A 14,658-nucleotide genomic window follows, 5' to 3' on the forward strand; every position below is an offset into this window, starting at 1 on the left:
TAGCTCCCTCTGCTTATGGAGAACTCACAATCTGAACTAACCAGTGTTCACTTCTGTCTGCAGAAAGAACGAGAGAATGGATCCAACTTGGCCTTCATGTTCCGACTGCCCTTCGCTGCTGGAAGGGTCTTCAGCATCAGCATGTTGGACACTTTACTCTATCAGGTCAGGAAATCTGAAGAAAGATCTATATCAAGACATAATAAACAGTGTTTGTTTCTTAAAGTATGTTAGACAGAGCTATGTACCTCATGAAGCCAATCCTATAGAGTTTGTGTGCTCAAACCAGGATTAGAGAGTTGATCATCACAAAAAGTGAGCGAGAAAAGCCTGTGATATCCAACATAGATCTAGAGGGTTGATGCACTTTGATACAAGATTTGCTGACAAAATAGCGGCTGATTTTCATTCACAGGGTGTAGGGACTAACACCACCTTCCCTTTCCCTATGGGACGATCTACTGAGGCCAGTTTATGGCAGTAACACATGCTTCCATAGGGAAATGTTGGAATGAAACCAAACAGTGTTCGGTCGCATCCTTAACAGGCATTTAGGGCTGCCGACTGGAGGTCGTTGGTCCTGTTTCCGAGATGGTGTCGGGCGGATGCAAGACCACCCTACATCGTAATCAGCCCCTATGAGTCACTGCTTGTAAATATATTTCATGCGAATGGCCCATGGATCTGGCAATGCAGGGCTTATGTCAGACACTCCTGAGATAAGCGCTACATGTTGTTGCCTCAGAGGCCACTAAACATGTGGGTTATCCCAAGGAGGGAAGCATTAGATTAGCGTTCATGAACTTAAATGTAGATTCTGGATCTAGTGATTTGCTATTAGCATAATGAAAAACAGGCCCAAAATAAGCAATACGGAGCCCCACATGTTTTTGGTTCTGATTTTGACACCCCTGAGAACAGGGGTCGCAAAGGTAGTTCCAGGGTCGCAAGTGGCAAGCCAGGCGTCGCAGATACGACCCCTAAATGACACCCATGTAGCATGTTATTTATTTTAGCATTTTATTTATTTGTATAATGTTTAATGTCAGTTTTCATTTTAAAGTATTAGATTGCTTAAAAATGAATCCCTTTATGTTTACATTTTTTTAATATAACCATATGTAAATAATTTTTTATTATTATCAATTGAGATAATGTATATTCTTACCTATGAAATCTTGATATTCAATAACACAATATTTTGTAGACTGTATTTATTTTTGTTTATGTTGTCAGTATGTAAACTAAACTGTTAAAATCATGATATGACGTTGATAGTTGACTAGTTAGTTGACTAGTTCTAGGACACCCCCGCGCCGCACGGCACCAGCTGCTGCGTGTGCCTCCCCGCCTAACTGCCTCGCTGCCCGGCTGCCGCCGCGTGACCACGCCCCCTCCTTCGAGCGGCGTGGTCCGTGCTCGCCTGACCTGCAGGCTCCTGGGCGCCGCTTCTCACCCTGTGCCCCTGTTATCATTGATGTTTTGAATGGTTTTGTTTTTCTTCTGTATTGCCTGTTTTGCTGTCAGTAGCTGCCCTTCGTCTTCCCTCCCCGCTCCCCGCTTCCCGCCACCGCCGCTAACCCCGCCCCTTTTTTCCTTCTGTACCCTCCCCGCTCCCGCCTCCCAGCTGCTCCGCCCCTCCGCGCACTTGGCCATATATGGCGACCGTGCGACGCAGGTGAGTGTGACCTAGTTCTAGGACACCCCCGCGCCGCACGGCCGCCAGCTGCTGCGTGTGCCTCCCCGCCTAACTGCCTCGCTGCCCGGCTGCCGCCGCGTGACCACGCCCCCTCCTTCGAGCGGCGTGGTCCGTGCTCGCCTGACCTGCAGGCTCCTGGGTGCCGCTTCTCACCCTGTGCCCCTGTTATCATTGATGTTTTGAATTGTTTTGTTTTTCTTCTGTATTGCCTGTTTTGCTGTCAGTAGCTGCCCTTCGTCTTCCCTCCCCGCTCCCCGCTTCCCGCCACCGCCGCTAACCCCGCCCCTTTTTTCCTTCTGTACCCTCCCTGCTCCCGCCTCCCAGCTGCTCCGCCCCCCCGCGCACTTGGCCATATATGGCGACCGTGCGACGCAGGTGAGTGTGACCTAGTTCTAGGACACCCCCGCGCCGCACGGCCACCAGCTGCTGCGTGTGCCTCCCCGCCTAACTGCCTCGCTGCCCGGCTGCCGCCGCGTGACCACGCTCCCTCCTTCGAGCGGCGTGGTCCGTGCTCGCCTGACCTGCAGGCTCCTGGGCGCCGCTTCTCACCCTGTACCCCTGTTATCATTGATGTTTTGAATTGTTTTGTTTTTCTTCTGTATTGCCTGTTTTGCTGTCAGTAGCTGCCCTTCGTCTTCCCTCCCCGCTTCCCGCCACCGCCGCTAACCCCGCCCCTTTTTTCCTTCTGTACCCTCCCCGCTCCCGCCTCCCAGCCGCTCCGCCCCCCCGCGCACTTCGCCATATATGGCGACCGGGCGAACGCGCAGCGGTCACGCCAATTGTGCGCCGAAGGCGCGCCAAAGGTAAGCCCGTCTGCGCCCGTCCGCGCCTGGACCGCGCCAGGGCCAGGACCCCTAGCCCACGAGGACCCCGTCGACCCGCCTGATGTACACCGCCACCACCCTCATCGCACTCAACACCGGCCGAATCCCAGGATGCTACCGAGCCACCCCACGACGCTCCCACGGACCCTTCAGCTGCCACACCTGCAAGTTCACCTGCATCCGGACCTGCCCGCCACCAGCACCTGCCAAGCCGAACACCAGCAGCAACCACCTCAAGTGCATCCTCCTCAACACCCGCTCCGTCCACAGACACGCCATCGAACTCTGGAACCTCCTGGACACCACAGCGCCTGACGTTGCCTTCCTCACGGAGACCTGGATGAACGCCTCTTCAGCGCCCGACATCGCCATCGCCATCCCTGAGGGCTACAAGATCACCCGGAGGGACCGCACCGCCAACCAGATGGGAGGAGGCATCGCCATCATCCACAGGAACACCATCCGTATCACGACCAGCACCGACAACACCCTAACCACCGCCGAACACCTGCATTTCCAGATCCACACCGACCCGAAGACCACCCTCAGAGGCACCCTGATCTACCGACCCCCGGGACCACGCACTCAATTCAGCGAGGACATCGCCGACTTCGTCAGCCCGCATGCCCTCCCCTCCGCTGACTACATCCTCCTGGGGGACCTCAACTTCCACCTGGAGAACAACAACGACCGCAACACCAGCACCCTGCTCGACAACCTCGCCAACCTTGGACTCAAGCAGCTGGTGTCCACCCCCACCCACCTCGCCGGACACACAATCGATGCCGTCTTCTCATCCAGCACAGACATCACCTTCAGCCACGCCACAGAACTTCACTGGACGGACCACAGCTGTGTCCACTTCACCTTCAAAAGAACGACGATCCACCACCACCAGCAACAGGTTGCCCGGAGAAGCTGGAACAAGATCACAGCCGACCAGCTCGCCGCCTCCCTGAGCCAGCACCCTCCTGCCAGCTCAGCGAACCCCAGCCAGGCCGCCAACAACCTCACGAAGTGGATCAGCAACTGCGCGGACGAGCTTGCCCCTCTGAGGACCCCGCCCAGCAGACCCGGCAGCAAGAAAGCCCCATGGTTCACCGACTAACTCAAGAGCTCCAAGAAGAACTGCCGAGCCCTTGAGAAAGTCTGGAGAAGGGAACCAACACCGGACAACATGACCACCCTCAAGCTCGCCACCCGGAAGCACCACCAACTGATCCGCGCCGCCAAGAAAACTGCATTCAAGAACCGGCTGGACAACAACGCACACAACTGCAAGGAACTCTTCAACATCGTGAAAGAGCTCTCCAACCCCAGCGCAGGAAACAACGACATCACCCCATCACAAGACCTCTGCAACTCCCTCGCCTCCTACTTCCACAACAAGATCGCAGACATACACAACAGCTTCAGCATTCAACCGACGCACGCCACGACCACAGCAACGCCGCCCACCACCACCCTCCGCGCCTGGACTCCGATCAGCACCGAAGACACCGTCCGCATGATGAACTCCGTCCACTCCGGATCTCCGACCGACCCCTGCCCTCACCACGTCTTCAACAAGGCCGACGCTGTCATCGCACCCCACCTGCGGGACATTATCAACACCTCCTTCGACACCGCCACCTTCCCTGAGAGCTGGAAGCACGCCGAACTCAGCGCTCTACTCAAGAAACCCACAGCGGACCCCACCGAACTCAAGAATTACAACCCCATCTCGCTCCTCCCGTTTCCAGCCAAAGTCATCGAGAAGACCGTCAACAAGCAGCTGGCCGCCTTCCTCGAGACGAATGGATCCCTCGACCCCTCACAGTCTGGCTTCCGAGCCAACCACAGCACCGAGACCGCCCTCATCGCTGCCACTGACGACATCCGAGCCCTGATGGACAACGGAGACACAGCGGCCCTCATCCTCCTAGACCTCTCCGCGGCATTCGACACGGTCTGCCACCGCACCCTAGTGCAGCGCCTCAGCAACGTCGGAATCCAGGAGAAGGCACTGGAATGGATCATCTCCTTCCTCGACGGAAGAACACAGAGAGTCCGCCTACCACCGTACAAGTCAGAGGCCACCGAAGTCATCTGCGGCGTCCCTCAAGGATCCTCGCTGAGCCCCACCCTCTTCAACGTCTACATGAGCCCCCTTGCGGCCATCGCACGCCAACACAACCTCAACATAATCTCCTACGCCGACAACACCCAGCTGATCCTCTCCCTGACCAACGACCCCGCCGCCGCCAGAGCCAATCTGCACAAAGGGATGAAAGATGTAGCCGAGTGGATGACGACCAGCCGCCTGAAACTGAACTCAGACAAGACGGAGGTCCTCATCCTGGGCTCCTCGCCCTCCGCCTGGGACGACTCCTGGTGGCCCCCCGCCCTGGGCACCGCACCCAAACCGACAGACCACGCACGCAACCTGGGCTTCATCCCGGACTCCTCCCTCTCCATGACCAGGCAAGTCAACGACGTCTCCTCGGCGTGCTTCAACATCCTACGCATGCTACGGAAGATCTTCTGGTGGATCCCCACCAAGACCAGGAAGACCGTCACCCAGGCCCTCGTCACCAGCCGACTGGACTACGGCAACGCCCTCTACGCCGGTACCACCGCCAAGCTCCAGAAGAGACTCCAGCGGATCCAGAACGCCTCAGCCAGACTCATCCTCAACATCCCACGAAACAGCCACATCTCCGGACATCTGAGAGACCTGCATTGGCTCCCCGTCAACAAAAGAATCACCTTCCGTCTCCTCACCCACGCACACAAAGCCCTACACGACCAAGGCCCGAGCTACCTCAACAACCGAATCAACTTCTACGCTCCCAAACGCCACCTCCGATCAGCCAGCCACACCCTCGCCGCCGTCCCCCGCATCCGAAGAGCGACAACAGGAGGAAGGTCCTTCTCCTACCTGGCCGCCAAGACCTGGAACTCCCTCCCGTCCGACCTGCGCCTGACCCAAGACCACCTCTCCTTCAGGAAGAAGCTGAAGACCTGGCTGTTCGAGCAGTAACGGCACCCCCCCCCTCCAAGCGCCTTGAGACCCTACGGGTAAGTAGTGCGCTCTATAAATGTCTTTGATTGATTGATTGATTGATTATGTCACAGAAGCAGTGGATGTCCTATATCCACAACGCTGTAAAGAAGACCCTTTGAGTACTAAGGGGCATATTATCAAGAACGGCGTTAAACATTATCGCCGGTTTAACGGCAGAAAACTGCCGCTAAAGCGGCGATAATGGGCCTGATAATATGCCCTTGAGAATTCCAATAGAAGTCAATGTTCTGGTGTGAGCATGGGCTTTTATTGGAATTCTCCAGGGCAAATTATCAAGCCCATTATCTCCGATTTAGCAGCAGTTTTCTGCCACTAAACCAGCGATAATTTTAATGCTGTTCTTGATAATATGACCCCAAATCTCCAACAAAATGCTTTGATTTGAAAAAGGAAAATCGAGTTATGCTGCTCGATCCATCAATTTTTGGGGACATGCAATACATTCCTGCTTTATCTGTACCTGTAATTCTTGAGAGCTGCTATTTTTTTCAGACATGTTTATTGAGAGGAGGAATTGGATTTGCTTTGTATTGTTCATGGTGACCTTTATTTGAGGATCAAACAATGTATGTAAATCTATTCCCAGTTTCCTAGGGCTAGGATGTGTGTAGATTAGGGATTGCAATTTCCTAATTGCAATGTTTTATGAATCACAACTAGTAAATCACTCGTTCTAATGTAAGAAACTCATTAAGCGTTAATTCGTAGTGGGTTACAAAAAGACCTATCCTCACGAATACTAATGAGGTAGGTCACAATTTGTGACCCAATACGATTTGCTGCCATCACAGTGATGCGGCCTGATGGGGTCAGTGGGCCACCATGTCAGTGATTGGTTTTAAATAAAGCAATCTTTTTTTGTCACACTCAGGTGCTCAGCAGATGTTATGTCAGAAAGATCTGTAAAGACAGACAATACAAGTTTTCTAAACTAACATTGTTGCTGTGAGCGAATGTAGTGATTAGAACACATTTTTTTCTGTGATGTAATGATAAAAGGCTAATCAATTAAAATATTATAATTAAGTCATCCAACTAGAGATCTGGAGCAGTTCTAACAATCTATAGTCTGAACTGAGTAATAGAGCCTGAGAAACTTATCTCAAGTTGCATCACAAATGCAGTTTTTAGATAGTATGTCTGATATGATTCAAAAACCGGTTTGTGCTGCACACAGGGCCGGCGCTAGGCATGGGCAGCGTGGGCAGCTGCCCAGGGCCTCGCACCAGCATGGGGCCACGCATTGGGGATGTGTCCTGTCGGTTCCCTGGCGATCCATTTCAAAGAAAGGTGTCACCTTTCTATGAAATGGAGGGGTCCCCCTCCCTTGGCCTCTCAGGGATGGTATCTGGATACATAAGGGAGGGAGACGCTCCCTTCAATTGAAAGGAGACCCATTCACAGACACTGTGGGAGGCCCATTGTCCATCATTTTGGCGCCCCCATAGTTTTCACTTTTAGCCCACAAGCAATTCTCACACCTATCGGTCTGAAGGTGTGAGAAATGCTTGTGGGCTCAAAGTTAAAACTGTGGGGGGCGACAAAATGCTGGACAATAGGCCTCCCACAGTGTCTGTGAATGGTCTCCTTGCAAGGGGCCACTTATCGACATTAGAGGGGCCTCGCCCATTCCCTTTTAGCCCAGGGCCTCGCAAATCCTAGAACCGACCCTGGCTGCACAGTATGTGCTAACCCACCACAGTAAATTACAATAGTAATTGCTGGGAATCATCCTTCTATGCCCATTAATATTAATGATGCAGGGATTCCATTTGTGAATCAATCTGAATACCTCCAATTGCAGGCTTGGATGTATTTGGGGGATAGCAGCCTTCCATCCATTCTTTTACAATGACAGATGTCAACATAGCAGCTTGCGTTACTTCAAGGGACAAGAGCTGTCATTTATAAAACATGGGCCATGCTGAAAACGGGAATTGAGAGGAGCAGACATCTGCCTCCTGGACCACTGTCTGCTTCCCTGATTTGTCCACCTGTGATTCACAAGGCTCTCTATCGTTCAAACCCTAGATTGTCAATCCTTTCCAACTGCATCAGTCATCACAAATCAATGATACCCATTCCAAGGATGGGGTGATGCCTCTTTCAGATCCTTTCACCCTTGTGAATCTCAAGGAACTATGATGTGTACCTTCTTAGTCAAAAAGTAATTTGCAACTTGTAATATACCTTTTGCACATAGTGACTGCTCTTTGTGTGGTTGCATAGTCTACAATTTTGTAACCCACAGACTTTGCAGCCACAAAATAGTTTGATACTTGGGTCTGTTGGGGTCTGATGTACTGAGAATACACTTGGTAAGTGGGTCACAATATCCCCACAGCCGTTTACCAAATGCCTTTTTATTTTGGTAATCAACCTAATAAATTAGTTCACAAAATATCATAGTGTGTTGCAATTCGACCTACCTCATGAATATTAATGAGAGGCTGCAAATTAAGATCCACTAGTAATCGCAGCCATCACAGGGATGTGGCCTATTAGGGTCAGCATGGAGCCATGCCTGTCATTGCATTTAAATAAGCCAATCTTTCTTCATAAATGTTTCCCGTTTTCCTTAAAGCAACACAGAATGCATAAAAAAAAGAAATGATTTACAAACTTTTTAAAGTACAGGCAGCAGTCCATGGGTGCACATGAAAAATGTTTTTGTCAATATACATAAAAGGAAGAGGGGTCGCTTGGGGACCTCTTCCCATTTGTGAAAGGTTAACCACCTCCTTTAAGGTATCAGAAAATATAAATGTTTTGTGACCAGATTTCATTCGGAAAACACTAATGTATAGAAATCTGTATTTGGAGGAGACAATCTAAAATTACGCTTCCAAATACTGATTCTGTATGAATTTCTAAAACAATGTAATGATTCCGAAAAACCTTGCTAAATCATTATATGGGCCTAGTACATTCGAAAAAGGGTTTAACATTTGAAAGGCCTCTGATTTAGCTAATTCAGAGGGTTTGTGACTGACAAGACCCTTTTTACATCTCTTCTTACGGCCAGATTCATGACAGACCCGTTTTGCGAGTCTGAAATAGCGATTCATAAGGAATCGCTATTACAGACTCGCAAAACGTGATTCATGTAGGAATCGCAAAATTAAATGCGATTCCTACAGATTCCTTATTTGCAATTAGCAAATTGCTAATCGCAAATAAGGAATAACTCCCCATTCATTCCTATGGGCCAAAAGTCCCATAGGAATGAATGGGGAGTATTCCTTATTTGCGATTAGCAATTTGCTAATCGCAAATAAAATAGCGATTTGAAGGGTGCCAGGGGTGTCCAAAGGACACCCTGTAGCACCCCTTAAATGCACATTTCAACAGGTGTTGCGCACACACATGTCCTAAGGACATGTGTGTGTGTAACATGCAACTTAGAAAAATGCTTTTAAAAGCATTTTTCTAAGTTTTCGCTATTTACCACGAGGTTTGACCTCGCGGTAAATAGCGGCCGAAATTTGCGAATTCGCATTTTTAAAATGTTTCAAGAATAGCATTTAAGGAATCTCTAATAGAGATTCCTTAAATGCTATTCCTCGCAAATTTGCGAGTTTCTAAATAGCGATTTTTGCATTTGGGATGATGAATCCCAAATGCAAAAATTCCACTCGCAAAGGGCCAGATTCCCAGAATCTGGCCCTTTGAGAGCGCAAATATGATTGATGAATCAGGCTGTTAGTCCCTTATTTTAGACTTTATGCTCCAGGCCCACACTCCCACACAGGCATAGGTTCAGCTGATTAAAAATGTAACGCCCCACCTACCAGCAGAGGATGTGAAGATAAGAATAAAGAAAATGGCTTTCAAATACCTTTCAAAAGGCTTTGGAGGATGGTAGCAAGGCACAGCTTTGAAGAAGTAGGCAGAGTTAGCAATATTTCTAAGCACATAACACAAATTTGGAAAAAGCTCTAAGCTGGATATTTTTATGTGTGTTTTAAAAAATGTCATCAGGTCACTACAGAGAGAAAAGAGAGGGGGGAGGAGAGGAAAAGTGAGAGAGAGAGAGAAAGAGAGATAAAGAAAGAGTTTGACAAAGAGAGAGAGGACTGAAAGAGGGAAAGAGAAAGCGAGAAAGAGAGATAGAGACAGACAGAGAGAGAGAGATGTACTGCAAATAGTTTTTGGGAACTTGATAATTAATGGAGTGAGATGTAGATTATAACATTCAGCTCCTCCTAGCCATTAGTGGAGATGAAGCCTCTCTTGTAGCCGGGAGTTCAGGCCAAATTCTGCCAATAGCTGTGTGTTGGATGTTTTTCCAGCGAAGCTCCAGAAATACAAGTGCGAGCAAGATTTGGCTTCTCCCATAGCACCATTTTCTAACATGGTCGGAGGTGGGAGGTCTCAAGTGGATTTGCTGCCACTTGATCTGATTTTCTACTCGAGCACCAGCAAAATTAACTTGAATTACCATGCTCTCTTGTGCACTGCATGGTGCCGCTCACACAGATATTTTAGGGTCAGATGTAGGAGGCTTAATACCGGTCGGAAACCGCAGATTTCGGCCGTTTCCGACCGGTATTTGGCTTTTGAGATATAGGGGGCATCTGATTTACAGAATCGGTAAATTTACCGATTCGGTAAATATACAGAATCGGTAAAATACCGAATCGGTAAATTTACCGATTCTGTAAATCAATATGTAGGTGGCACTTCACAGAGTGCCACGGGCCCTTTAGAAGTCGGTATTTACCACCCAATCCTATTGGGTGGTAAAATACCGAATTCAGGTGTGCATGCACACCTGTGCCATGTGACACACAGACATGTCCTTAGGGCATGTATGTGTGCCACATGTCACACAAGCCTGTACTTGGGGTGCTAGAGGTTGTCAAAGTGACACCCCCTGCACCCTTGCAGGATTCGGTATTTACCAATTCGGTTCCCATTGATTCCTATGGGCTTCAAGGCCCATAGGAATCAATGGGCAATACAGATTGCAGATTCGGTAATTGTGTTTTAAAAATTACCTACATCTGCCTCCTTCTAATTTACCGATTCATAAATACCGAATCGGTAAAATTCGGTATTTATGAATCGGTAAATTAGATTTACCTACATCTAGCCCTTAGTGCGGTTGTGCTACTGCCACTAAATTGTAGCGCGAGCAGCGTGACATGCATATTTTTCTCCCGTTAGCAGAACTCTGTGGAATCTCACAGACTTTTCATGTAGCTCGGCAGAATTCATCACAGACAAACTTCAGAAGTTCCACCCACCCCTTTTTTTCCAGTCTTTGGTTTGCTGGTCTTATTGCAGCCAGAGACTCATAAGGTGTAAGATCTTTTATCTGTAAGGCATTGCACCTCATTAAAACTCTGAAGGGCTCTAATAAAAGCGAAACTGCAAGCTGTCGGGAGACTTTTTCGGTGAAAAAGAACAGTACTATTTTATTAAATGAAAAGAGTATTTTTACTGCTCAAATGAATATTTTAAAAATCAACACTGGAGTGCACCTATCACAGTTTTATTAGACCTCCTTGAATGCAGCCTTCCTGAAGGCATACATCGGTGATAGGTTTTTACATTTGTTATCAGTTAGTTTCCTACCTCTACCCAGTTCCAGTGGATGCAAGGATGGTTAAAGTGTGACCTGCCAACTTATTTGCCCAAGTCCCTCTTTGTAACGCCCCAAAGTGACTCTTATACCTTCAGATGTTGGATTGCCCTGTAACTATGTATTGACTTTCAAGATGAATTACATTTTGGTTTAATATTTCCTAGGAAGGATTTGATGGATGGATCTGTGCTCAAAAGCATTATGGGCCCCCGGGGATCACCTTTCTGACGCTGGGTCCGACACAGGGGGCGAAAGAAGCGTTTTTGGTTGTGATTGTCCTAATATTGCAATGTTTTGTCTCAATGAAAATAAAAATAAATTTGATGAAAGAAAAAAAAGCATTATGGGCCTGAATATGAGTCCGTCCGTCCGTTGGGCTGCTGTGCCCGCGGTGGTGGTCCCATCATCGCCATCACTGCGGCACCATGTGCCACTTTCTGAGTGTGGGGACCAGAGCGCCATAGGACCACCACGTCTGCTGGGATCCAGGATCCCACAGCATGGCGTTGGCGGTCTGAGGCAGGAATATGCTGGCAGTGCCACAGCAGCCAAACCACCACCCTTTCCTTGGCGGTGAGCCTGCCATGAAAAGGGTGGCGGGTGGGGCAACTAAGGTTGCCCTAACAGGGCCCCCTGCCACCTCTGGGCCTGGGAGTGTATTCAGGGGGGCATATGTTGTGCCCCCTTGGAATTCCATCCCAGTTCCTGCATAGTACGGAATGCACTGCATGACGCCCGATGGGCTAAGTTGCGCGATATAAGTTTATCTCATCATCATCATCATCTGCATGGTGCATGCCATACTGTGCAAGAATTTGCTGTGGCAGTGTCACAGCGGCAGTCTGTTTTAAGGCTCTCCTATGAGCGTTAGACAGCCTCAACTGTGACACTACCACAGCACTACCCTCACGGCATGGATTACATTTGTAATCCTGTTGGCGGAGGCACTAAGGGCTTGGCAGTGTTCTTGACGAGCCGGCGGTGGCGGGCCAATAGGCGGACCGCCAATCTCGTAATCAGGCTCTATGTCATTATATTGTGAGCCCAAGATTGTGACCCTCTTTGTTTGAACCTCATATCCTGGACCTGATTTTGTTTGATTTCTGTTGCATTTTACATTTTAACGCCAATTCGTCGTCACCCAAACACGGGTCGGCGCATTTGCCTGTAACTGATGCTCTTCCATTCTCTGCAGTCCTTCGTCAAAGACTACATGATCACCATCACTCGACTCTTGCTGGGACTGGACACCACGCCAGGCTCTGGATACCTCTGTGCCGTGAGTACTGTGCCACGTCTTGTGTTGTTGGGCTCTCCATTGTCTCTAAACTCCAGGGGTCTGGTGGAGAAAGCTCTCGGCCAAGAGGCTTCCATTCTGCAGCTACAGACAGGAGGCAATTACAGACTGCATCTGGGAGGGTTGATTGAAGTGGAACCACTTCTCTGGCTCTGAAAGGCCACAATTATGTGATGCACAAAGACAAGTGTTTTGAAAACAAAGAAGAGAAAATGAGAGAAGTCCAAGTCAAGCTTTCAAGCTAATCAGAGGGAAATTAGTGTTGGCACCCTTTGATTATTTGTTGTCTCGAAATCGATTTTTCGATCTATTTAAAGAAAATATGGAAAGCATGTAAAAGTGAAACATTGCAAAACTGGTTTCAATGTTTTTAATTTTTTTTTATTTTAATCTTCGCACAGCTATTCTTACCTGGCATTTTTATGTAAGCGGTAATTGGTAAATACTTGTAGTAAGGTGGGGTTAGACTACCGCAATATGTGTACACGTGCTGATATTCACACTTGTATTCCACATGCCCTTTAATACATATGAAGGCTGGCCTGCAAAGCTGTATTAATGAATGAAATGGTTGCGAGATCTGAATCAAGACTGAAGGATTTTAAGTCATAGATCACACAGTGAAATCGGGTTCATTTGATGGTGATTAGAATCAAAATGAGTGCAGAAGCAGCTAGCCTCATTTGGGTCGGCGTCTTCCCTGAAAGTATTTGGTAGCCCTGGGACATCACTCAGCCCGTTTCACAAGGGCCTGGGAAGATAGTCACAAATGCATAGTGGCGGATGCTACTGAATGGGTTGGTGAGGCGGGGGCGGTGTGAGGGGGTAGAAAGAAGGAATTAAAAAATATATAAATCACTTACCTGGGTACAGTTGTTGCCTCTCCTTGTCTTTTCTGACTCCTGGTCCGAAGCAGGAAGCAAACCGGCTCCCCTAAGCCAATCACTACGCTGCTGTCACCATGACTGGGACTGTGGGCCCGATTCACAGAACTAACTCAAGACAATATCTTAAAATTACTACTTTTGGTATTCACAGAAGTTATTATTTTGTCTTAAGTTTGTCTTAAGACAAACTCAACACAGACTAAAGACAGATTTAAGTTAGGATTTTGTCTTAAGTCTGTTTTAAGACAAACTTAAGACAAAATCCTAATTTCTGTGAATACCAAAAGTAGTAAGTTTAGGATTTTGTCTTAAGTTAGTTCTGTGAATCGGCCCCTATGATCCTGCGCATGTTCTCCACCCATGTTTTTTAATACAGCCGACTGAAGACCATGCAAAGTGTGCCTGACTGTTTGGCTGGCCCAAGTTGGCCGGTCAAACTGTCATGCGCACTTAGAGAGTGCTTACCACTCCTCCTCCTGCTCTGCACAGCCCAGCCCCTTCCCGCACCTAGAACTGAGCAAGTACAGAAAAATAAAATGATAATAACATTGACTTATTATCATTTCATTTTTTCCTTTTTTTCGCGGCTCAGATAGCAGTGGAGCGACGCTCCTCCGCATTAACGGAGGAGCCGCCACTGCGAACTGCACTCCGGTTGAAGCAAATTTCGGACTTTTCAAGAACTGATAAACAAGCCCTAAACTACTGCTGGGAGTTAAAGCCACTTTTTGCCTTCAATGAATACTCGGACGCATGCAATTTACGCATTCAGTGCGCGATTCACATATGTGGTTTTTGTAGTAGCTGTGAGGTACTTTTGACGGCAATGCATACCGTTGAATTTCCAAAAACTAGTACATAAACTCATGTAAGAAATTGTTGTAGATCAGGGCCAGTGAATTTGGATGGACAGTTTCTACATGTGTAAATCTGACACAAATGTGCAATCCCATGTTTTACATTTTTATTTTTTGCTTCTTGTCACAAAAGTACACATTTGTGAGTCAACACAAAACATCAATGTTTCAAACCAATATGTTTTTTTATATTGTAGTTCCCTTCAGTTTCCCTCATTTTAAAACAGAGGAAAAACCTTCCTGTCTTAATACACAAATGATAGCTTTTTTGTATTTTTTAAACTATTAGGGTAGTGCCAATTTTGTTTGAAATGAAATGTTGAATGCAGATAATGATACTGATGTGCCTTCTCAGCATTTCAGAGCACTGCAGAAACCTAAGGATGCACACCCTAGTGTAAGGAATGTTTTGTGGTAACTACTGTGTTTTTATTATA

General features: G+C 48.0%; 1 protein-coding gene across 1 annotated transcript in view; it reads left to right on the forward strand.

Annotated features, from left to right (window-relative positions):
- The window catches only part of KCNT1 (potassium sodium-activated channel subfamily T member 1), a 1,005,890-nt gene that overhangs the window by 923,802 nt on the left and 67,430 nt on the right, over positions 1 to 14,658 (forward strand). The window contains exons 24-25 of the mRNA XM_086920997.1: positions 64 to 165; positions 12,376 to 12,459. Of these exons, the coding sequence (XP_086777123.1) occupies positions 64 to 165; positions 12,376 to 12,459 (186 nt within the window). The remainder of the gene's footprint in view (positions 1 to 63; positions 166 to 12,375; positions 12,460 to 14,658) is intronic.

Source organism: Lissotriton vulgaris, chromosome 5 (assembly GCF_964263255.1).
Source record: "Lissotriton vulgaris chromosome 5, aLisVul1.2, whole genome shotgun sequence".
NCBI lineage: Eukaryota > Metazoa > Chordata > Amphibia > Caudata > Salamandridae > Lissotriton > Lissotriton vulgaris.